Below are 26,153 nucleotides of genomic sequence, written 5' to 3'. Positions count from 1 at the left end.
CCGTGAAGACCAATGCAAAGAATTAATTTAGTTTCTCCACAACGACTTTATCATCCTTGAGTGCTCCTTTAGCATCTTGATCGTCCAGTGTCCCCACTGGTTGTTTAGCAGGCTTTCTGTCTCTGATGTACTTAGAAAATGTTTGCTATTACTTTTTGAGTCTTTGGCTAGCTGTTCTTCAAATTCTTTTTTGGCCTTCCTAATTATATTTTTACACTTCATTTGCCAGTGTTTATGGTCCTTTCTATTTTCCTCACTAGGATTTAACTTTCACTTTTTAAAGGATGCCTTTTTTCTTCTCACGGCTTCTTTTACTTTATTGTTCAGCCGCTGTGGCACTTGTTTAGTTTTCTTACTATGTTTTTTAATTTGGGGTATATATTTGAGCTGAGCCTCTGTTATGGTGTCTTTAAAAAGTTTCCATGCAGCTTGTAGGGATTTTACTTTTGGCACTGTACCTTTTAATTTCTGTTTCACTAACTTCCTCATTTTTGTTTAGTCCTCCTTTCTGAATTTAAATGCTACCATGTTGAGCTGCTGTGGTGTTTTCCCCACCACAGGGATGTTAGATTTAATTATATTATGGTCACTATTACCAAGCAGTCCAGCTGTATTCACCTCTTGGACCAGATCCTGTGCTCCACTTAGGACTAAATCAAGAATTGCTTCTCCTCTTGTGGGTTCCAGGACTAGGTGCTCCAAGAAGCAGTCATTTAAGTTGTCAAGAAACTTTATCTCTGCATCCTGTCCTGAGGTGACATGTGCCCAGTCAATATGGGGATAGTTGAAATCCCCCAATATTATTTTGTTTTTTATTTTAATAGAAGCTTGGGGTGGGGGGAGTCCTCAGTTGGCATCTGTCCAGTGTAAGCAGCTGTGTGGCCTTCAGAATCGGGGCATGGCTGAAGTGCAATATTGCCTACTCTTTTGATTTTATTGTGCATCCCCTGATATCTGGTGTTTTTCTTAAAGTCTGATCCCCTGGAGTCATTTGAATACAAGAGACTCTCAGCTTTCATTTAAAAAAAAAAAGTAACTTTTTAGCCCTCGTGGTTGTGAGGATAAGCTTGAAAATGTGAACCCTAAAGGCTGAAAAGCCAGAAGGGAACCAAAAAGAACTCCCAATATGTGATTTGGAGGCTAGTGATTTTTCAATGCTTGGGGTTGGCAATACTGAGCATTGCTGCACTCTTGCGATCCTCTGTTACCATAACAATCCCTTGTGAGCCATTGTAGCTAGGTGCAACTTAGCAGAGTGGCTATTCTAAATCACATCCAAGGTGAATACATCCCAGGCCTGTTCCCTGATCACAATGAGAGATAAGAATGTTTGGAGCCTTAATCATTCTGTTCTAGGCCTTCTGCATTTTACTGAAGTTGCAATTGCTTTATAATAAAAGGACAGCTCCTCGTCTGGTGTAAATAACTGGAGCTACTCTCATTTACACCAGCTAAGGATCTGGCCTCAAAATTGTGCTTAAATCTCAGTTTATTTAATTATTTTTCAGAAATGTTCCTTAACTTATTTAATTTTTTCAGTGTCCTACAGATACCAAAGCAACATTTGGGGTCCATCTTAAAATAGTGGGAGACTGGACAGGTATGTAGAAACAAACTTTCCTTTTTAGGCACAAATTCCTTCACTTGAAATTTTATCTCCTGAAGGCGTGAATACAATGATCATACTTTGATTATGAGGATTTCTCACTGGAAGTCATTCATATTTATTTTTCAAAAGTTGCTTTTATTTGCTTTATTTTTTATTGCTGACTTTTCAGATGTGTATTTCTTTAGATAACATTTTTTTTTAGTACTAACAGATGTTCTGATTGTCAGCTAATTATTAGTAATGTGCCTCAGTCTCTATGCTTTTTACAATAGCCTGCTGACTCTGTGCCAAGTGTAATGGTGCCTGCAGAAATGTGCACTCCCTAGATAAGGGGATTTTAATACCAGCAGTTTGGTTGGCTGCCAGGTTAATTAACACCTATGGCACACTGAGATTACAGGTTGCTTTCATGTTCTCCTCTGCTCTTCTGCTGCACTGTCAATGTTCTCCAGACCACAGGTGTCAACCCGTATTCTTTGCAGAGGAGAATTCTAATTTGCTGCTCCACGTGACAGCTGTTCACTGAGGTGATAGTTGTCACTGGTGTCTGATGGCTGACTTTTTCCAGCTTTGCGTTTTCTGTCTTAGCAGGAAGCCGTCTCATTTGTTTTTTGTAGAGGAATGTCTTCTGTATTCACTTACTCTGATTCATCAATATGGGATGGGCTTGTTACTCACCACTTCTCCCCAGGACCAGAGAGCTGCTTAAAGAACAAACAAGGTGGGGAGGTTTTAACTAACTGATCTTTCTTGAGGGGGTGGGAACTTCAGCAGGTGCGACTGGCTGCCTGGTTTTAGTAGACATGGTTTGGTATCTTATACTCCTTTCCCCCTGACTAGTGTTTGTGTTATCAGTTTAGATTGTAAGCTCTCTGGGGTAGAGACTCTGTTCTGCTCTGTGTCTGGACGGTGCCTGGCACAGTGGGACCCCATTCTCAGTTGGTCCTTAGGCTCTACCATAATAAGCCTGGTTAATAAATAATAATAAAAATAGACAGTTGTACTTTCCTTCAGGTCTGTCTCCTCAGCTTGAATTCCTGTTATTTTCAGCTCTCTTCCTGTATCCCATCATTACATTTCAAATAATTTACACCCGATACCATTGAGAACTCACACTGTAATCAATTAAACGTGTAAATTAAAGGGATGCGGTGGTGCAGATATATGGTGAATCAGAGATGGTCTGGTTAGTTCAGGGCACTTTTCCACGTCCCTGGCTGCTGCTCCTGCTACCTGCACCTGTGAGATGCCGTGAAGAAATGGTAATCTGGGTTGCTTCTGGCTCTAACGACTTGAGGGAACAGATATACCATGCTGCTGTAGGCATACCTACAATAGTTTTTTTTGGGGGGGGCGAGGGGGGGGCTAAGTCATTCGTTGGCTTTGTCGTTTTCTAAAAATTGAGCGGAAAACCTTGTGGCCTGGGTATTTGGTGGCAGGGAGGCAACTGCACGTGGGTAGGAGATGTGTGTAGCGTTGAAGTCAGAACAAGTTTGAAAGAGTGATTACCACATCCCCTGATGCAGGCGGTGATAGAAGGATAATTGAGCTGGCAACTCCTTGTGGGAGGTTTCTGTTGATGGAAGATCATTTCTTGCCTAGGTTCCAGCAGATATAAATTTACCATCCCAGTAGATGCAGGAAGTAGCTTCTTAATGAATAATTATGACTTCAGAAGTACATTTTCAGGCCAGAAGCAGATATTTAATGGATCTTCAGGCAATATAATTACTCACTCCTAAGAAATAGTGATTTAATACAATGGAACAGGGGATGCATTTGAACAGGGAGGAAAAATGTAGTTTTGAGACTCATTTAAAGGGAGTAGCCTGTCGGCCAAATCTTCAGCCAATTTGTATCAGAGTAGTTCCATTAAAGTTAGTGGAGCCATGCCAGTTTACACCAGCTGAGGATCTGGCACGTTAATTAATACGTTTTCAGAAAGGCTGTGGTCTCCCTTTTTGTTGGCAGAACATGCATCCTGAAGATGACTTCTGGGTGCAGATAAGAGGACTTTTCATTTATAATCATATGGCAGTAGTACTGGAGATCCCATTGTGGGAAGCCTTGCAAAAACATACCATGAAACAGTCTCTGCCCCACAGGTTTATGGTCTAAATCAGTGGTGCCGAGCCTTATTACACAGGAGGGCCACATAAACCGAAGCACAACCTTGTGGGGGTCAAACAGATTCTACGTATTTTAATAAGATTTAAAGGCACCTGTATCGATTTATATTTTAAGTTCAGCTTGTTTCGTATGTAGTTAGATAGGTTGTGTAAACTAACATGATGACAAAATGCTAATGAATTGGCCGTTAGTATATTGTGTTGAAGTAGGCCTTATGAAATGCTCTGGTGGGCCAGGTGCAGCCCATAGGTGGGGCACCCTCTGGTCTAAATAGACAGGCCAGATAAAGGGTGGGAGGGAAGGTATAATTATTCCTTGTTTACAGTTGGGGATCAGAGGCATAGAGAAACGAAATTACTTGCTCAAGGTGATACAGGGAGCCTGTGGCAGCACCACAGTCTAGTTCCTCAAGCACAAGACCAATCTTTTTTCCTGTCTTTGAATCCATAGCTACCAGATTGGTATCCATTTAGGGCAGTGGGGCTTGGTGGAATGCGTAATTCTGTCCCTGGGAAGGAACAGCCACCTTGCTGGGGGTGTATGTGTGGTCCCTTGGAGAACTGCTCAAGCATCTGTGGCTGTAGGGCTAGACTGTGCAACTCCTGTGGACGCCACACCCATTGTTCCAGGGCCACAGGATGACGTTTAACTGGCAGAGAAAGAAGAGGTGGAATCCTGGAAGACATCTGTCTGAAAGGGCTAGATTGGTGCCCAAAGAAATTCCTTGTGTAAGATTTCTTAAAGGAAATCACAATCCGTGCAAGATTTTGTTTTCTTTTAAATGACTTGATGGGGGCTTCTAATAAACCAGTCTGCTTATGCTTAATGAAATACAATGTACTAGGTATCACCCCAAAACTTTATCAGGCCCCTCTTTTAAGGTAAGGTCACAACACAGGTGGGCCTTTGGCACAGGCTTGCCAATAAAGAATGCCCAAGTTCTAATTTGTCCTCTGGCAATTACTCTTTTTGTGGCCAGGGGCAAGCAATATAACCCTCTCCCCTTAATTACCCTGTTTGTAAGGCGCTTTCCTGTCTCCTATAGGTGTTGTGAGGATTAATGAGTTGATGATAAAGCATTTGGCAGATGGGAAGTGTCATCTCAGTGGTACATTAGGCCTGATCTGCCCTTAAAACTTTTACCAGCAGAGCTGTGACGGTTCGGGGTGAGATTTTTTTTTGCTGATATAGCGATGGTGGTAAAAGCCCTAGTGTACGTGCAGTTTTACCAGTATAAAAGTGCTGTCCCAGTATAGTTTATTTTGCGTCCCAAACTAGCGTAAAGCGCTTTTGGACCAGTATCTACCAGGAGAGGAGGGGATCTTGCCCTAGGCCATTCGCCATTTGTAAAATGGGGATAATAGCTCACAGGGGTGTTGAGAAGACAAATGCATTGAAGATCGGGAGGAGCTCGGATACAATGGTGATGGGGGCCATAAAAGTACCTAAGATAGATTTGCCACTTGCCAGCATAGTTAAAGTGCAAAACTTTTCAGTGTAGACAAAGCCTTATTAGAGTCTCCCAGATTCAGTAGATAAACACTGGCTGATTAACACCTGTTTGTCCTGCTTCTCTGATATCTGGCTGGTGACCCTGTTCTCCTCCAGACCCAGGAAGTTTGTTCCCTGAACGTTTACAGAAGTCCTTTTACAATTTTTTTTGGCTTAATATTTGATGTCAGCTTTGTCGCCTATTATGCTTCTTTCTCTTGCTGCTCCTTTGAGTACTGTTGCCAGTTGTGCTTTAAAGCTGACATTTCAGCTAGCACCCCCGAGGGAACTGAGAGGCCATAGACCATGGTGATCTGTCCAGCAGTACAACAGCAGCAAAAGCAAAACACCACACTGTAGCAAACAATGTGTCTCGCTCATTAACTGTACTTCAGGTCTTTAGACAGAAAGTGATATTGATAGCATTGAAATAGACATGCTCTTCTGCAGCTCTGGAAGATGTTGTCATGGAAATAAATATACAGCACACAGAAGAATTAAGGTGAACTGTGTATTTTTCATAAATCCAGTAAAAAGACTGAAATAGATTACAATGTCTGCTGGGACAAACTGGTTAGGGTTATATTAAAAGCATTGGTTTTGTACTGTGCCTTAATAATTTTTATTCTGTAATGATATCATTCTGCTATCAGACTGTTTATCACGTTGTTTATCACGTTGTTATAGGGACAGTATAATAGCAGTGTGTTGGCCTTCAATTGAATTTGGTACTCTTACTATCCTGTATGTTACTACATGGGACCCAGGAAGCGGTAGACGTGTGACTTTGGTCTGCTTGGTTTGGAGATGAGGATAAATATTGCAGTGAGGTTCCTCAGCTTTAGATATTGACCATCCTGGTTTGAATCAGATACAGTATGTTCTTTATCATTGTTGCCAACTCTTTCCACGCTTGGTGATTTTCTTAAAGCTCCAGCTCTCGGAGTCAAGTGGTTTCAAGAAAATCCCAGCTTTCATTTAAACAGGAAAAAAATAACTCTCCATTTCTCATGGATGTGAGAAAAGTCTGAAAACATGAACTGAATGCACCCTGGAGGCTTCAAACCCAGCAACCAAATACAGTTTCATGATTTTTAAGCCAATCTTGTGATGTTTCAGACTCTGATTCTTGCTATTTGAGCTGGAAAACTGGCTTAAACAGACAGCTGGGGATTTCCTGGGGTGGGGAATCTTCATGTAGTGATGACATGGCTGCATGGGCTCTGTGTTAACCCCTCACAGCTCTGAGTATACAAGGTATTCCAGGGGCAAGTTGTGATGTGCTGTGAGCCATTTCAGCCAGATAAAATTTAGTGGTAAATGTAGGAACTGGAAAGAGAGTGAGATTTCACTTTCAGAAACCTAAGGGACGCAATTAAAACTGTTGAGGTGCCGACCATGTAATCAATAGTCACCACAACCCTAATTGAGTTTGGTTCAGAATGGCTAGAGAGAGAGAGAATGTGGAGTTTGGGTGAAAGAGGTGACAAACTTGTCCCATTATCTTCATAAGTTATTGATTGCTGCTGAGTTTCTTTTAAAATATCCTGTTGTTAGTAAATAAATAAAGGATAAAAACAGTGATCAACATTCCCTCAAGATCCCTTCTACGATCGACAACCTGCGGCACGTGTGGCAAAGGCGGCATGCGAGCCAATTTTTACTGGCACACTGCTGTCAGCCAGGGTCCCGGCCGCTGGCCCCGCTCAGCCCGCAGCCAGGATCCTGGCTGGCAGGAGCCGGCGGAACCCCAGACCGGAAGCGGGTGTGCCATTGCCGGTCTGGGGCTCTGTCCACCACCCCACTCATCCCGCTGATGGTCTGGGATTCCAGCCGCCAGCCCCTTGCCAGCCAGGGTCCCGGCCATTGGCCCCGCTCAGCCTGCTGCCGGCCTGGGATACCAGCCGCCGACCCCAATCACCTCACTGCTTGGCTGGGGTTTCAGCCGCCCAGCTCCCTGCCAGCCAGGGTCCGGTCCTCCGGCCCTGCTCAGCCCTCCTGCCGGCTTGGGGTACCGGCAGCCGGCCCAGGGCTCTGCTCCTGACCTGGGCCCAGCACTCTGCAGCCCTTACAAAAATTACACTACAATTAGCTTAAAAACTTGATGTAAAAACTTTGTATATTACAGTAATCATTAAAAAAAGTATAATGTTAATAAATACATAGGTTTTATGAAACAAAGTAGTTGTACTTATGTGCCTGTGCTTAATTTGTGTTTTCGATGATTTATCTTCTAAAAAAATCTTGCATGTCACACACCCCAAGAAAGGGCATCTCACACCCCCAGGGGGTGCGTGCACCCCAGGTTAAGAACCACTGCACTAAACTGATAAGATCTGCATTTTAATTTAATTTTAAATGAAGCTTCTTAAACATTTTAAAAACCTTCTTTACTTTACATACAACAATAATTTAGTTATATAATATGGACTTATAGAGAGAGACCTTCTAAAAACGTTAAAATGTATTACCGGCACGCGAAACCTTAACTTAGAGTGAATAAATGAAGACTCAGCACACCACTTCGGAAAGGTTGCTGACCCCTGGTGTATTTCATTTCATGCTAGTGTAAGCAGTGTCAGGATGAGCTCCACCCTGACATCTGGTGGTGAGGTGTGGCAAGTTGTGGAAAAGAACTTCAGGGGCCGATCTCATTTGCATAGGCACACCCACCACGCCTAGAATGAGACCATAGCTGCCCAAATGGTCACTTTGGCTGCTGTGGGATCCCCAGTGTCTCTGTTATTGGGGCAGGAAGAATAAATTGTTATTACCCTGATTATGGGAACTGTGCTTGGAACTGCACGTGGCCTTTTGTTATGATGGAGGGATTCACCATCAACTAAGTAGCACTCGCTAGGCAAGGGTCATGGGTTCCAAAACTGTGTGAATGGAGAGAGGCTGGGGACAAGTATTAATACTTGGTGGCATGGGCCCCTTGGTGAGGGCCTTACATGCTAATTGCACTTCCTCCTCTCTCCACTGTGGAATATCAGAGCTAATTTTGATTTCATTAGAAGTCTAGTTACAGGCTGCTGAGCTCACTTTGGGCTAATAGTGCACCAGCACTGAGGCTCCCCTCCTACAAGCTGACTTCACCAAAGAGCTGAACTGACTAAGAGCTGAAATCACTGAGCGTTGTGTTAAGTAGCGGGGGAGCCTGAAGATATATTGTGGAGCAGTTTGCGGGACGGCTGGTGAAGCAGTTCGACTCGGTGCAGTGTGTGGATGGCAGGAGCTGTTTGTGGGCCGTGGAGCTGAGTGAAGGAGTTCGTGGGGCGGCTGGCGGAGCGGAGCGCAGCTGAGCGAAGGAGTTCGTGGGGCGGCTGGCGGAGCGGAGTGCCGCTATGGAGCTATGGGGCGGTCAGCTTCAGATCACGTAAGGTGCCTCTTACCCCGTCCCATTTCCACCCAGGTTGGGAGGTAAAGCTCCGCAGATAAACTTTCGAACTCTGGGGCTGCCCTGACCAGGGACAGAGACTTTTGGGGCATTGGACTTTTGGGACTTTGGGTGATTTGGGGTTGCTGGACTCAAGAACCAAAGGGAAAAGGGCATGCCCCAATTTGCCTGGGGTGGGTTTTTTTTTGCTCATGGGTTGTGTTATGAATCCTGTTGGTGGTGTTTCCCCAACATAATGCCACATTGTTTCTCTCTGTTATTAAAAGACTTTTGCTACACTCAGACTATGTGCTTGCGAGAGGGGAAGTATTGCCTCTTGGAGGCGCCCAGCGGGGGTGGTATATATTTGTCCCAGGTCACTGGGTGGGGGCTCGAGCCGGTTTGCATTGTGTTATTGGAATGGAACCCCTAGATATTGAACCCGGCCCTTGTTGCTGCCAACTCTGACGGGCAGAAGGGTTACACTAGTATGCTTTAATAATGTTCCTCTTCTGTTACATTCGTTTTTGTGACTAAAAGCAGCACGAGAGATGATACTGTGTTCAGAGCTGTATAGTCGGTCACACCAGCAGAATTAAATCTCAGTTTAACGTTCCAGAATCAGCAACTGTGGGACTCTGTTAGGCACACTAAGACTTTCGGCTTAACTATCCAATTTTCAGACTAACTCCCACATTATTGGTGAAGGCTTCTGATCTTGCAGTTCAATAAGGAGCTGATTCTGCAACCCTTACCCACAGCCCCACTGAATTCAATGCTTCCATGCTTTAGAGTTGCAGAAATGAGCCTTAAAGAGCTTTGATTTTGTTGCTTATTTTATTTTAATTTTATTTTATTTTTATAACTAAATAGAGCTGGGCGAAGAACTGATTTGTCGGTTTGGTGCAGTTCTGAAAAATTGAAAAAAAAAATCCGTTGAGGTTGAACCAAAACTGAAATTGTGGGGACTTTTCAGTGAAACAGAAAGGACCATTTTGGGGTCTGTACCAGAGCAGGGATTCAAACCTGGGTCTCCCACATCCCACATGATGCTCAGATCACTTGGCTGAAGGTTATAAAGATGGGTGGGAGCCGCAGCAGCACCTCCTCGTCCAGCTGTTTTGTGAATGGCCGAAACTATTTGTAGCCAATTCACAAATAGTTTCAGGTTTACTGAAGCTGCGTTTTTTGGCAAACAAACTATTTGTCTGAAAAATTTTGCCGAGCCGTAAAACTGAATATTGGTAATAAAAACATAAAAATTAGATAGCTGTGTCATTAGCCAAAGATTGCCGTAAGTAATATAAATTTTACTCTTTAGAGCCATTAATGTTGATTGATTGATTTATTATTGTAAATTGATTAAAATAAATCATTAACAGAAAGGAGCAGGAACAAATTTCGCTTACTGGCTAGACAATGAAAGCCTCAGTGCTCTTATTACAAAAGGAAAGTTAATGACAGCCAGTTTACGTTTGTGAATCTTTTTACTCTTAACCTGGATGATTTTGCTTAAACTGATCTCCATCTGATTTGGTATAATACACCCTGTTATTTGAGTAAGCTTTTCTTGGAGTAGTCTGTTTCCTAATTTAAAGGAAACAGTCAAGATTGTTTGGCTTGAAAATTAGCCTATAGCAACAGCCTTCCTACAATGAAGATCCTATTTTGACAATTCCTGTTATGCCCAAACCTCCATTTTTTGCACTTCAAACTCTCAATGACTACTTTTAAAAAAATAAAGAAGGGGACATAACATGACCATTAGCCATTAGCAATTATCTTTGAAAAGTCATGGAAGACCGGAGAGATTCCAGAGGACTAGAAAAGAGCAAATATAATGCTCAGCTATAAGGGAAATAAGGACAACCCAGGAAATTACAGACCAGCCAGCTTAACTTCAGTACCTGGAAAGATAATGAAGCAAATAATTAAGTAATCAGTTTGCAAACACCTACAAGATAATAATGTGATAAGTAACAGCATGGATTTGTCAAGAATAAGTCAAGTCAAACCAAACTAACAGCTTTCTTTGACAGGGTAACAAGCCTTGTGGATAGGGGGGAGGCGGTAGACGTGGTATATGTTGACTTTAGTAAGGCTTTTGATACTGCCTTGTATGACCTTCTCATAAACAAACTATGGAAATACAAACTAGATGGAGCTACTATAAGGTGGGTGCATAATGGGTTGGAAAACCGTTCCCAGAGAGAAGCTATCAGTGGTTCACTGTCAAGCTGGAAGGGCATATCGGATGGGGTCCCGCAGGGATCAGTTCTGGGGAGTCTATGATTCTATGACTGAATGATTTAGGTTTTTCTTATGTTTCAATATATTATGTGTAGGAGAAGATGAATAATCTTGTAATTAAGACACAGAACTGTGACTTGAAAGATCAACTGCGGGTTGAATTTTCTGATCTGCTTCATTATGTCTGACAGACACTTTATCTCTCTGTGCCTCTGTTTCCCATTTTGTAAATCAGGGACAGTAATATTTCACAGGTGTGTGGTAATTGATTTTTTTGTTAATTACTTGTGGAATCCACAATTTGCTGGCCGTTGTCCACATGTGTTCAGATAATGTCGGCCACAAGGAACTTGTAAGACTATTTGAAACAGTCTGATGACTGTTGGGTGTCAGTGATGTGTTGTGTATCAAAGAGGTCCAGTTTCTCAGATAATTGGAATAGGAGTTACCCTTATTAATTGGTCTTCAAAACAATTTTGCTGCTTAAACTTTGCAAATATAGTAAGAGAGAGAGGGCCATTAGTAGCATTTGCTACACTTTACTAAAGAAGATTATTAGACTATAAAGGTCCAAATCCAGGTTATCCTGTGGTTTTATAAGCAAAGGTCCACCTTTTGTATGGTCATCTCTCTCTGTAATCATTACCGCTATCCTGTATGCTACATTGTGAGTTACTGAAGAAGACAAGGTCTCTGTCCTGGGATTTTCTATGCTAAATTAGACAGATTTTAATATCTCTGGTTCAGAAATGTTCAGTGGTGTTCCATCCTCGATGTGCCAGCTTTCCCTAGAGTGGGCATGGGTGCTTTAAACCATGAATTTACAGTGCTTGGCTGAACTTTCCAGTCCTGTGTGTATCTTAAAGATAAGGTGCTTGTGGGTTTCCAGGGAGACATGGAGGTGCCATCTGTTGATGCATGACTACATGTTCCTGAACACAGTGCATCCCCCTAGACATATAAAATTTGAAAAATTCAAAAAAAAATTTACAATATTAACTATTGTAATAAATTACAGTTATTTATAGCTTCATAGATTTTAAGACCAGAAAGGATTACTGCAATTGTCTACTCAAACCTGCACAACACAGGGCACAGAATTTCACCCCACAGTTCCCATACTGGAGTGAACACAATCCAGCCCAATAATTGGTGGTTGAACTAGAGTATCCCATTAAAAACGTTGCGTCTTATTTCTAATTTGAATGGTTGTGACTTCATCTTCTAGCCAACAGATCTTCTTATTCTTTTGGCTGCTAGATTAAAGAGTACCATAAAGTCAGATTTCTTTTACATGTGTGTAGGCACGTATAAACCGTGATCAGCTCACGTCTGAACCTTTTCTTTGATAAAAAGAAATAGATTGAGCTCCTAAATTGTCATCATAAATCATGTGTTAAGACATCAGATCATTTTAGCTGCTCTTCTCTGCATGCTCTCCAGCTTTTCAACATCTTTTAAAAAAGTGCACACCAGAACTGGACTCATTGTTCCAGTAGTGGTATCAGCAATGCTATACACAGTAATATCCTGGTCAGTATTCTCCATTTCTACATCCTAGGATTGTGTTAACTTCTTTTTGCCACAGCAGCCTGCTAGGAGCTCACATTCAACTGGTTATCTGCAAAGACCACTCCTCCTCCCAAGTTTTAACAACCACCACCGATCAACTGCCATGGCTGCTAAAATAAAAAACTATAAACACCCCAAGCCATTAGGGTGTAGGGCACGGCTCGAGAGAGGACATTAACGGTTATAAAGCCTAGAATCAAAAGCATCATTTTGTGACATCTGGCCAACTAGCAATTTTCTGTACATGTCAAGGCAGGAGCACTCAATTCAGGCAAGGTGCCACCAGTGAAGACTTCCTTTTGAAGGTTGATGATTACCTATTTTAGATGGTCCAGATTGTATGACAAATGATTTGGTGGTCTCAGACCATTGTAGAGTGAACAGGTGTTAGGATAACTAAATTTTTCACTAACTGCTGTGGCAAGGTACCATCTCGGTCTCACCAGCCTCAGCTGTTTTTAGCCTTGGTGAGACGGGCTTGGGTAAAACAGTACTTCTAGGATGCACAGGAGCAGTGTGTTCCTTCTCTCAGCCAGTCTTCTGGGCCTGTTATGGGAGGGAATGCAACCTTCCCCCCCCGCCCCCCCGGTGAGGGTCCCTGTTTTGCTGCTCCTAGTCTACTGGCAGCTTGATTCCTTCTCTCTCTCTTCCCCCCTCTTCTCCCAACAGAGGAGGGTTTAAAAAGGTCTCAGGCAGCCCTTAGTTGGAATCAGCTGATCCTAATTGACCTCAGGTAACTCCCTCGCAGCTGGTTCTAATTGACCTCTGGTAACCCCTTCTCAGCTGAATCTGATTGACCTGTAGTTACCCCTCCTCAGTTGATAGGGAGGAGGGCCTTTTAACCTTTTGGGACTGTTTTCTAACACCCCCCCGCCCTTGCAACTGTCTGTCCTGAGTGTATCACACTGCATTCTCCGCAGAGTTGAAGTACGGAATAGGTGTGGACACTTGAATTATCTTCTCCCCAGTAGATGTAGTCACTCCAGATCAGCTCTGAGACATTGGCAGGGCTGTGTGGAGACAGAGGCATTTCTCTGTTGCTGTCCATGCTGTACCCATTCTGTGAATAATAATAATAATAAAGGCTTCAGTCTTTGTGCCTGTCAGTCCAGTAACTTCTGCGAGCACCAAATTCACCAGACTATTGCATTGACTTTTGGAATTTCAGATGAGCAAAATGGGACACAGTTTTTTGGTCGAATTTCTAGTGCATGAGCAAAAAATGATGGTTGTAATATGATGAACATGGCACCCCTTAATGAGACAGGTGATTATTAACTATTATCTAATATTTAGCAGGTGATTAATAGTACAAGAAAATACAATCATGTGAGAGATTTCAACAGAATGGCAATTGCTTATCAAAAATGTGAATGCAGCCTTGTGTACTATGCATGGCAATGAAAGGCATGAGGGTTAGGCTCAGCAGAGGAGGGTGTGCTGTGACAGTAACTAGCAAGGGCTTGGCACAACCACCATGAAATGCAACATCTGACGAGCCATTGTTCACCATGTTTTTCATTTCACTGACATTACATATACACCGGCCTCCTGCACCTATTCCTGCTTTCATTTTGAACCCCACTTCTTGGTAACGGTGAGGTAAAAAAGGATATCATGTGATTTTTGGCTTATGTAATGTGTGACATTTTTTACTAAATTGGTCCAGGATACACTATACTGAAATCGTCTTTCGTATTCGTTGTTGCAATGCTGGTTGTTCAGCAGAAACATCAATATTTGCGCTACTGGGAAAATGATTTTTTTTTCTGCAGAAAACTTTAATGAAAATCAGAAAAATTGTTTGTTTACATTCTCACAGATTGATTTTGGTGGGTGTTGGGGGACCAAAAATTTGACTACCAAAATATTTTGCTTGAAAATTAAAATATTTTGATTTGGAAATACTGCCGTGTTGCCTCAGGACAGTTGTAGTTCGGCTGTCTGAAGCTTCCATTCTGTTATAGGCCAACCTTCCAGATCAGACTACATTTCCCATGAGGACCATAGTCTCCCCTCTTAGAGAGGAGAGGCGAAGCATCATGGGAGTCCCTGGCCATCCTGCATCGTGGGAGATGTAGTCTGAATGGGAATCCTGGCCCATAGAAGAGAATAAGGACTTGAGGCAGTGAAATAGCGTAGCCAAATTGAAATATTTTGGTTTTTGGCTCAAATATTTTGGTTTTTGAGTTTTGGGGTTTTTTGAACAAAAATGGTAATTTTCATCAGAAAGCAGACACTTGTGTGAAAAAATTTGTTTTGTCAAAAGCCCAATTATCTATCCAAATACATCTCCCATGTATTTCAGCTAGTGCTGTTCCCTACTTCAAAAGATCATCAGTGCACTTTCAGCAATTAGCAGGGAGCCTGTTCTGTGTTTGGAAGTAGATGTACTTAAACACAGTGGGAGTTCATATGGCTATTTCTGACCCAGTTGGAACCAAAAAAATATTAAGCAGGGCATTGTGCATGTGGAATAGTGCATAACCACCCTCCCTGGGGGAGCATCATGAAGGATTGTGCCTCAGGAAAAACATCCTGCTATGTGCATGCATGGTGGGGAGGAAGGAACTGAGTTTGATAGGGTTTTTGGAGAGGGGCTGAGGATATGCTTCCTATAACAATGGAGTGGTGGAAAGGAGTTTTAGCAAGTGTCTGGCTGGCTGCGTACTGGTGAAATGATTACTTTAATTCTGCTGGGATTTTATTGTGTTATCAATAATAGTTAGAGCCTGTAGAGCCTTGATAGGCATCTTTATATTACTTTGAATCTGAATAAATAAGTTGGTGGGTTGCATTCTCATTTCAATAAACAGAATTTAGCATCCTCCCCTAACATGGACTGAATATATTCCCTTATGTGTTTTGAGTAAGATATAAATGCCATTTCCTCTGGGAAAATTCCACGTACACTCCCACACACATTTTTCAAAAACATAACCAGAGATACTCTGTTTCCTTCAGTGACTACCACTGGACTACTGACTGCATAGTCAATTCACCCAAGGATTTAAGTTATGCTACAAGTATTACTCAAGTGCTGCTTCAGCTCAGCAATGATGGGCTTTTTAAAAAGTGAAATAATAATAATTTGAAGAATAATGATTTATTCTAATGTGTACTATTTAATGTCTGTATTCTGTGAAATGGGGTTTTTTAGGGTAATTGCGTCCCATAATTGAATAGCATGGGTATCTAATTTTGCTAATTGTAATTTCCTAGTAATTCAGTGGACAGTAAACCAACTGTTTAGCACTTAGTTCATTACCTTTTGCCATTTCTGTTTGCAGCAGACTTGACTTGTCCTCTCAGGCTTGTTGTGTTGCTTGATTTATAATGGCGAGTGGATTTTTTGTAGGATTTAGATATTTTTAATGCTCTTTGGAAGGTACTCAGATGAGCACCATAAGAGATTCTAGATCTATAGATGGATGGAATCTAGATATAAGCTAGATAGGTAGAAAGTAAGTGACTTGAGGAATTGCAAAAACATTCATGTTGGAAAAATAAATTGCTACACACCTTTCCCAAGAATTGTAAAAGGAACTGTGGTCTAAATAACATTTAACCAAGTGGGTTTTAATCTGGAGAATGTTTCAGCACAATTCTCTAATGTAATATTGCAGAGTAACATTTACAGCATAGTCTTGTTCCCGTTCACGTCAATGAACATTTTTGCTGTTGACTTGAGTAGGAGCAGACTATGTACCATGTCAAAACTACTGTATTTAGCATTCCTGTTACGTTCCTAGAACCATGGAAATGGTAATCTAGGAGCAAATCTCATAGTCGTAACTAAGACAAAACTCCCACTGACATTAGTACAAGGACATCAGGATCTATAGACTGTGAATATAGAAAAAATAAGTTAAATATTAGTTAAAGAAGAAGAAAAGTATTAAGATTAGTCTGTAAACTGTAGGTTTCAGAGTAGCAGCCATTTTAGTCTATATTCGCAAAAAGAAAAGGAGTACTTGTGGCACCTTAGAGACTAACCAATTTATTTGAGCCTTAGGATATTGGCTGGCTAAAGTTATCAGCAATAACTTCTTTAGCTCAGATTTAAGACACAGTAGCAGAAATATACATAGAATGAGATGAAAACAATAGTTTGAATTATTACTTGACATATTATATGCTTTACTTTGTGCTAGGCATCCAAATGGAATAGAGCGAAACTAATGTATCATGTCTGGTTTCATTTTCCCATCATTCAAATTATCTCCTTCACACAGGGTTTTGGTATTGCACTTCATGAGATGTGATAGGAGGTGGAGCTTCAGATGTGGTGAGGTCTTGGGAAAAGTCATGCATTTCTTCCTGTGATTATCCCCAGCCGGCTATTAAAGTTTATTCAGAAAACAGGAACTTAATTAGGATCCAGCTGAGCTCTGATTACTTTACAGTGCCCTGTGTTTTCAGTGCAGCAATGGTGGAGGAAGCTTTTGCAGTTAAACTTGTAAGTATTCTGAAAATGTCAGAGAGTTGAAAAGACAATGGGAGTGATACATTATATATATGATATATAATTAATTATATTATCTGTATAATGTACAATTAATAAAAATGCATGTTTTTGTATCTATTGATTTTTATCCCTTTTGGTTAGATAAATATATGGCTAGACAGGGATTGGAGGCCCTGGAAAGGCATTGGACCTTCAGGGTACATAGTGGTATTGTTTTTTCCATATGTAGTGGCTGAGAATTCTACCTACCTTCCATGCTTATATGGCCCCAAATACCATAGTATATGAGCACCTTACAATCCTTTTGTATTTATCCTGACAATTTCCCGGTGAGGTGGGGAGGTGCTGTTATCCCCATATTACAGCTGAGGTGCAAAGAGACCGGGCTACACTGCATTTTAAAACCTGTAGTGGAGTGTCTCAGAGGCAGGGTTTACAGACTCAGGCTGTGGGGCTTGCACTACGGTGCTAAAAACAGATATGTAGATGTTCGCCTCTAGCTGGAGCTTGGGCTGTAAAGCCAGGGGAGTGGGATGGGCTTCAGAGCACGAGCTCCAGCCCCAGCCAGAACCTCTACCCTGCTGTATTTAGTGCCATAGCACAAGCCCAGTGAGCCTGAGTCTGTGGATCCAGGCTCTGAGACTCACTGTTGTGGTGTAGACATACCCTAAGTGACTTGCCCAGGGCCACACAGGAAGGGTGTCTTCAAGTCCCAGACTAGTTCCCTCACCATTGGACCATCCTTCTTTCATTTTGTTGTTCCTTCTTGTGTGAACTTGCTTGCTTCTGAAGTTTTTGAAAACTTATTTGTAACAAATGTTGCCACCATGGGTAAGAAACAGTACAGAACAAGGAAACTCTGAGTTAAAATAAACACATTTTCCACTCCATAAAGCTCAGTCCACTGCATTTGTTTCATGAGTGGAATTCTACGTGATTTAAAAAATTACAAAGGGATGGGAGATTTAAAAACACTTTGCAACAATATTTATATAGCGTGGTTAGATGTTTGGCTGCATGTGTGTGTTCTTTCTGTGTTCTCTCTGTGTGTGCTGTCCCAGCTCTGCCACAGCAGACCTTGAGCGACCCTCCCAATGACTACAAGAGCCGTGAAGGTACGAAGGCACCAGGCCAGGTTTATTGTCAGTGAAGCACGGTACTAGTATCTGGACTACTAATACATGTATGTCCATAACAATGGACCAGCTCAGTGAATGGCAGGACTTTCTGTCCCTCCCTAGGCTAGACAAAGACATTCCCTCTGAGATACATCTTTATACCCCGATACAAACAAGTTGCATACTGCCCCTCTGACATAGTTAGTTACTGCCCCCCTAGTTATTAGCCATCACCTTGTACATGTTGGTTCAGTCAGAACATCTTTATTACATACTATCATCCTGACCGTATCTTTTAGGAGGGGTCAGTGTTTTTAAAGTGTGTTCCTGTTATCCTTGGGGAATGTTTTTGTACCATCCTTGATATCGGGATGTGTTTGTGTGAGTTCTCTGTGCCTAGCACTTATTAGGAATGTGTATTTCTGCAATATCAGCCCTGTTCTTGCCAGATTCTGTGAGCAGGTCCTGCCTCTTGCTCACAGTTTGTCTTTGCTTTATATCAGTAAAGCTTTGACTACTACTTTAGCTCAGGCCTCATACCAGGCCTCTGATACAAGGGCTTATGTCTCAGGCTCGCTTCCTACAACATATAGTATCTGTCTCTCTCTTCCCTCCCCTGCCTTGCCACCTAGGTTTGTGTAGGGGGAGCCCATTAATACTACTTTAGTATTTTATTGGAATGGAATGTGAACACACTTTGTTCAGAGGATGGTTAATTGTATGCTTTGGGGATGTAGGGAGCTGCAGAGTACCAAAAAAATAGTGGATGAAGGGGATGTTGCATACAATGGCCTTTTAACAGCCTCAAAACACCCTCTGGATATCTCAGAAATTACAGATGGAAAAGGCCATGAGTCCAGCCCTGCAAGTGCAAGATTATTCCCTCCAGTTCTAGTGCTTTGTCCACTCTAATTTTAAGCCATTATATAGTAGTTAGTTGTGTGTTTCTCTTGAGTGCCATAATGAATGTGTATTTGAAAATCGTTCGTGAAATGATCCAGTACTTAAGGTCTAAAATAAGACCAAATGTGAATGGACAGGCCAGCTGGTACTTCGCAAAAGATCACAGTCATGGGGTGGTGTTTCTGCTGGTGATGGATGCGAAGTTTCAGCCTGGGATGGAATTCATTCCAGTATTTCGTTGCTGCTGCTTAAATATGCTAGATGCAAAGTGGGGCAGCTGCTGCTCACTTGGACAAATATGTATAAAAATATCTTACACTTCTGAGCCTCTTGATGGATCTGGTTAATAATGTTTTTTATAGTGTGTGTATGTATGTATGTGTGTGTGTATGTGTGTATATATGTAGGTATATATATAGTGTTTGTTTTTACACACATGCTCACTGAAGCCATGGCCATGTGCTGGTCTCAGTGCATCAATGTTTATTTTATAATGAAATAAATAACTAAACCAGTAGCCTGATTACAGTGTTAGACTGTTCCTGCCCCGTCCCCCACAGGTTTACAAGGACTGGAGAGAGCACAAAGAGAATTCCCCCAAATCCTCCTACAACCAATTCTGAGCAGGTACAATGGGAGCCCTTTGTTGTGCATGCACAAACTTTTCAGGGCAAACACCAATGTCAGGGCTTAAAACATTTACATAAAAAGATTAGGTATGTTTTAATTAAAGTATAACTCTATTTTTTTTTTTTTTACTCTTTCTATATTCATTCTAAGCACTGTTAGCCTTGTAGCACTTTATATGAACTTGTGTTGTGGAGTTGGCTGTACCTTCCCAAGGGAAATAGGTATAACATGCGGTGTGTCTGAAAGGAAGGACAATCTTGTGGCTAAGGAACAGGATTGGAACTCGGAAGATCTGGGAAATAGTTCCCAGCTCTGCCATGGACTTTCTTTGTTACCTTGGGCAAGTCACTTAATCTCTTGGTGCCTCACTTCCCCTTCTATAAAATGAGACTAATAATACTCCCTCTTTGTCACCTTTGTCTGCCTTGTCTGTTTAGACTGTAAGGTCTTTCGGGCAGGAATTGTCTTTTGGTATGTGTTTGTACAGTGCCTAGCACAATGGGACACACGTTTCAGTTGGAGCCTATTGATGCTACTGTAATTAAAATAATTAGGGCTGGTAGAAAATATTCTATCAAGAGTGTTTTACAATGGAAAATTGGGCTTTTGACAAAAAAAATTCTTTTTCAAGAAAAGTGTTTTGTCATCAAAATACTTTGGCCCAAAGTCAAAAGATCTTGAACGAAAACTTACGGGTTTCAGGTTTTCCCAAAAACATTAAAATTTCTGTGGGGAGAATATTTTCTCGGACCAGCTCTACAAATAAAAATATACCCAGATCATTCTGCTATATGAGTGAGATACTGGAGAGGGGGGCGGGGAGGTCAGCATTCTTAAATGTGTGAACTAAATACAGGATGGATTAATTGTGTGCAAATCATATCAGTTAGTGCTGATAGGAAACCATTTTTATGTGTTAGTAATAGCAAAAGGAATTTGTTTCAGGGATTTTGTGGTTTGTGCTCTTACCACTTTTGAATGTTCTATCTCATGGAGTCTCTTCCCCACATCTCAGTCTTACCTAGAATATTTGTAATATAGACTTTCTTCAAGAGGATATGCATGTTCAGCATTTCCTTAATTTCTGAAACTTTCAGACATTAATAAGTCACAGGACAAAAACAAACAGTGAACACTGCATTCTTGTGACCTCTTATTGCTCAGCATAGTTGCCATTTTAAGCCCTTAACTGGCAAAAACATCACCTTAAACCCTTCTTACTTTTTTTAAAATAGGGCACTGAGGAACTGCTTATGATTGTGCTTCTAAATTTGCAAGGCTCAGAGACAAGACCTGAGTGAAGGGTCTGGACTTCATTTTAAAGCACTCGGCAGTTTTATGAAAGCTGACTTAGGAAAAAAAAAATTATTGCAAGATGGTAATCAGCAGCTTAAGGACCTATTCAATAACAAGAAGTCGGATGTATAAAAACAGGGTGAATTTACATAAAAGTAAGCAGGTGTTTTAAGTTTAAAGTTGATGATGGCTGCAAATGCCCATGTAGCTTAGGGTAGAATTGAGACCTGTGTCTCAGAAGAAAGCAGAAGTGCTATAGATAATTACAGAAGCATAATTACAAATATTCCAAGCTATCAGTGCATCCCTATGGGGAGAACTTTGGAGTGAGCTAAGCATTTGGACCACAATGTTCTATTCTGCATCGCTGACAAAGGGAAGCATTTTTGGTCTTGCACTTCACTCATTTTACAGTCACTTTCTAATTACATTTCTGTTCATTCTTATTAACATTGATTAAAAAAAAATCCTGGTAATTGTACAGATATGCTTAAGCAGTCTCATATCCTGTAAAAAGCAATTAACTTCAGTTGTACTGTTAATCTGGTCCAGTGCACACAATGTTTCCATTAAGAGTTCAGGGACATCTGAAGCTCTCAAAAAAAGGGAGGAGGCTTAGGTATAGAGGGGAACACCGCAAACTGTATTTGTGCATTATTCTGACTTAATGGATCTATTCTCAACATGCTTTTTAGTAACAGAAATAGGATCCTCTGCCTTCACTAGCATAGATAATATATTGTTACTAATTCCTATGTATTTCGTAAACGGGGGGACACAGGAATGGGAGTCAGGAGACCTGGATTTTTATTCCAGCTCTGTCACAGATGAACTATGTGAGCTTGGGCAATCACTTATGGCATGATCTTCTGAAGGGTTGAATTAATGGGAGCTGAATGTGCTCAGCACCTCTGAAAAATCAGGCCTTAACCTCTCTTTGTCATACCATGCCCATCTCTAAAATGGAGATAATAATGCATATCTACCTCCCAGGGATTTTTGTGCGATTTAACTGTTATGCACTTTGAGATCCTTGGCTGATAAATATTAGAGAGATGCAAGGTATTATCATCATGGTCTACTTTCCATTCAAGATACTTTGCTTCACTAATGGCACATTTTGGAATAAGAAAACATGACTTGGTAGACAGTTTGGAATGCTCTTAGTATGCCATATTTCCCAGTCATTTCCATTTAGTATTGTTACAGATGACTGAATCACACAAGCCTATTTGAGAACGTCATGGATAGTGATATAATAAAAAGGGAAAATGTCATTTGAAATGCACCAATCTGCCTGTGTACATTGTTAACTACTAGAAGACAGAGTAATTACAAATTTTATAAAGTATTCTCTTCTCCATTATATACAATAATTCCATGGAAGTAAATGGAATTGCATGAGTGTAACCGAGGGCTTGTGGTCTTTTGGAGATGTGAGGCCAAAGCGGAATAGGATATGTCTTTTCAGAGCTGCTGTGTACTCAGAACTGGAGTAGAAGTCAATACGTTATCTATGCTAGTGAAGTGGGAGCTGTGGATGCTTAGTAGGCATGGAAAGGGGTTTTGGTAGGTATCTATCTTGGTGAGATCCTGTGGAACTGATTATTTTAATGCTGCTGAGATTTGATTGGTGGTATTAATGATGTGTTAGGGTGCCTAGAGCCTTGGATAGGTATCTATCTTTTTAATTATTTAGTTATTTAAATCTGAATAAACACAGTAAAATAAAGGCACAGCTCCTTGCCCCAAAGAACTTAGTCTAATTTAGACATACATGGATGCGAGGGAGGGGAGAGAGAGAGTGACATCAATAATAACCCTAACCCAAACATGGCTACCCCCTGATACTTTTTCCTCAGATTTGTCACCTAAAAAGAATGGCTTAGGTTTGGGAATCTCCCTCACATCCTCAACCGTGAAGACCGATGCAAAGAATTCATTTAGTTTCTCTGCAATGGCCTTATCATCCTTGGGTGCTCCTTTAGCATCTCGATCGGCCAGTGGCCCCACTGGGTTGTTTAGGAGGCTTCCTGCTTCTGATGTACTTAAATTTTCTTTTGCTATTACTTTTTGAGTCTTTGGCTAGCTGTTCTTCAAATTCTTTTTTGGCCTTCCTAATTATATTTTTACATTTCATTTGCCAGAGTTTATGCTCCTTTCTATTTTCCTCATTAGGATTTAATTTCCACTTTTTAAAGGATGCCTTTTTGCCTTTCACAGCTTCTTTTACTTTGTTGTTTAGCCACAGTGGCTCTTTTTTAGTTCTCTTACCATGTTTTTTAATTTGGGGTATACATTTAAGTTGAACCTCTGTTGTGGTGTCTGTAAAGCAGTTTGCAGGGATTTGCTTTTGTTGCTGTAGTTTTTAATTTCTGTTTAACTAACCTCCTCATTTTTGTGTAGTTTCCGTTTCTGAAATTAAATGCTACAGTTGTCATAAATATAAAGGGAAGGATAAACACCTTTAAAATCCCTCCTGGCCAGAGGAAAAACCCTTTCACCTGTAAAGGGTTAAGAAGCTAGGATAACCTCTCTGGCACCTGACCAAAATGACCAATGAGGAGACAAGATACTTCCAAAGCTGGAGGGGGGAAAAAAACAAAGGTTCTCTCTGTCTGTGTGATGCTTTTGCTGGGAACAGAACAGGAATGGAGTCTTAGAACTTAGTAAGTAATCTAGCTAGATATGCGTTAGATTCTGTTTTGTTTAAATGGCTGATAAAATAAGCTGTGCTGAATGGAATGTATATTCCTGTTTTTGTGTCTTTTTGTAACTTAAGGTTTTGCCTAGAGGGATTCTCTATGTTTTGAATCTGATTACCCTGTAACATATTTACCATCCTGATTTTACAGAGGTGATTCTTTTACTTTTTCTTCAATTAAAATTCTTCTTTTAAGAACCTGATTGCTTTTTCATTGTTCTTAAGATCCAAGGGTTTGGGTCTGTGTTTACTTATGCAAATTGGTGAGGATTTTTATCAAGCCTTCCCCAGGAAAGGGGGTGTAGGGTTTGGGGAGGATTTTGGGGGGAAAGACGTTTCCAAGCGGGCTCTTTCCCTGTTCTATATTTGTTAGACGCTTGGTGGTGGCAGCAGTAAAATCCAAGGGCAAAGGGTAAAATAGTTTGTACCTTGGGGACGTTTTAACCTAAGCTGGTAAAAATAAGATTAGGGGGTTTTTCATGCAGGTCCCAACATCTTTACCCTAGAGTTCACAGTGGGGAAGGAACCTTGACAACAGCGTTGGGTCACTGTGGTGTTTTCCCCACCACAGGAATCTTACATTTAATTATATTATGGTCACTATTACCAAGCGGTCCAGCTATATTCACCTCTTGGACAAGATCCTGTGCTCCACTTAGGACTAAATCAAGAATTGCTTCTCCACTTGTGGGTTCCAGGACTAGCTGCTCCAAGAAGCAGTCATTTAAGTTGTCAAGAAATTTTATCTCCGCATCCCTTCCTGAGGTGACATGTACCCAGTCAATATGAGGATAGATGAAATCCCCCCTTATTATTGAGTTTTTTAAAATTTTAATAGGCTCTCTAATCTCCCTGAGCATTTAACGGTCAGTATCACCATCCTGGTCAGGTGGTCGGTAATATATCCCTACTGCTAATTCTTATTATTAGAGCATAGAATAACTATTCATAGAGATTCTGTGCTACAGTTTGGTTCATTTAAGATTTTTACTTCATTTGATTCTACGCTTTCTTTCGCATATAGTACCACTCCCCCACCAGCACAATCTGTTCTGTCCTTCCGATATATTTTGTACCCTGGTATTACTGTGTCCCATTGATTATCCTCATTCCATCAAGTTTCTGTAATGCCTATTATATCAATATCCTCATTTAATATGAGGCACTCTAGTTCACCCATCTTATTATTTAGACCAGTGGCTCTCAAACGAGGGGCGCCGCTTGTTCAGGGAAAGCCCCTGGTGGGCCGGGCCGGTTTGTTTACCTGCTGCATCCACAGGTTTGGCCGATCGCAGCTTCCACTGGCCACAGTTTGCCCCTGCAGAAAGCGGTGCTGGCTGCCCTTCCTGCATCCCCCATTGGCCTGGAGCATTGAACCGCAGCCAATGGGAGACGCGATCCGCCGAACCTGCAGACGCAGCAGGTAAACAAACCAGCCCGGCCCGCCAGGGGCTTTCCCTGAGCAAGCGGTGCCCCTAGTTTGAGAACCACTGATTTAGACATCTAGCATTGGTATATAAGCACTTTGAAAACTTGTCACTTTTTAGCTATCTCCCATTACATGATGTAATTTAATGAGACTATTTTTCATCTGACTGTTTCTGATCAGATCCTACCTGTATTTATCATCTTCCATCCTCTCGTCCTTACTAGGACATAGAGAATCTCCATGAATAGATCCTCCCCTAAGTGATGTCTCTGTCCGAACCATGTGGTCCTCCGCACCTGTCGGCTTTCCTCCAGTCCTTTGTTTAAAAACTGCTCTATGACCTTTTTAATTTTAAGTGCCAGCAATCTAGCCCAATTCTAGCCCAAAATGAAACACATTGCCCACGTTACATCTGTTAGTGGTTACTAAATGTTGCTTTATATTGAAGAGAGTAATTCATGGGTGCAGCCACGCAGGAACCTAAAATGTCACAGGGAAGAGTCAGAAATTCTTATGTCAATGAATGCAACATTTGAAATTTTAGTTAGCTAAAATGTGTGAAAGTTCCCTAATGAGCAGGCATACGATGAGACCCGTGTGTGGAAGATTTTCAGATGAGTTTACTGACATTAGTTTACGGGAATAAAAAGGTTGTTTTTGGTCAGACTCATGCCACAATTTGGGGACTGTTCAACCATCAGCAATTCACATGTGTGTGTCTCTTAATGTGCATTTTAGAAAACTGCAGCATCTGAGTGTAACTCCATTTTGCATGGAGACAGCTGTTAGCCACTTAAACACAGAGTGGTATTCCAGTTTGGTGATAGATATGTGTGTATATCATGGATCAGAAAATATTGATTTACTGTAGGATTCTTTACAGGCATCTATTGCTGTGGTACTTGGCTGCATGTCTTCAAAATAAATACATCAGACACTAATTTAAACTGCCTGGAAGATGTAACATTAAGCAAATGCTTAACCAAATAGATGTCATACACCATGTTCTGAAGGCCAACAAACTCAAGTTCTGGAAGGTGGCCGGGGGAGTGGGTTCCACAGCCAAGTATTTTCCACAGAACCCCCCCACCAGTTCCAGCCCTCCACCATCCACATCTAAAGACTGTTGATAAATGAGATGTCAGCCATTGTTATCTGTAAGGTAGCTAGATCC

The 26,153-nt window shown here is 41.3% G+C and overlaps 1 protein-coding gene across 2 annotated transcripts in view; it reads left to right on the top strand.

Moving 5' to 3' along the window:
* Positions 1-26,153, top strand: part of NOX4 (NADPH oxidase 4) — a 154,574-nt gene that overhangs the window by 64,609 nt on the left and 63,812 nt on the right. For both annotated transcript variants that reach the window (XM_073318104.1, XM_073318024.1), the window contains exon 12: positions 1,540-1,600. In XM_073318104.1, the coding sequence (XP_073174205.1) occupies positions 1,540-1,600 (61 nt within the window). The remainder of the gene's footprint in view (positions 1-1,539; positions 1,601-26,153) is intronic.

Source organism: Lepidochelys kempii, chromosome 1 (genome assembly GCF_965140285.1).
Source record: "Lepidochelys kempii isolate rLepKem1 chromosome 1, rLepKem1.hap1, whole genome shotgun sequence".
NCBI classification, from domain to species: domain Eukaryota; kingdom Metazoa; phylum Chordata; order Testudines; family Cheloniidae; genus Lepidochelys; species Lepidochelys kempii.
This window is presented reverse-complemented; position numbering and strand designations above follow the sequence as displayed.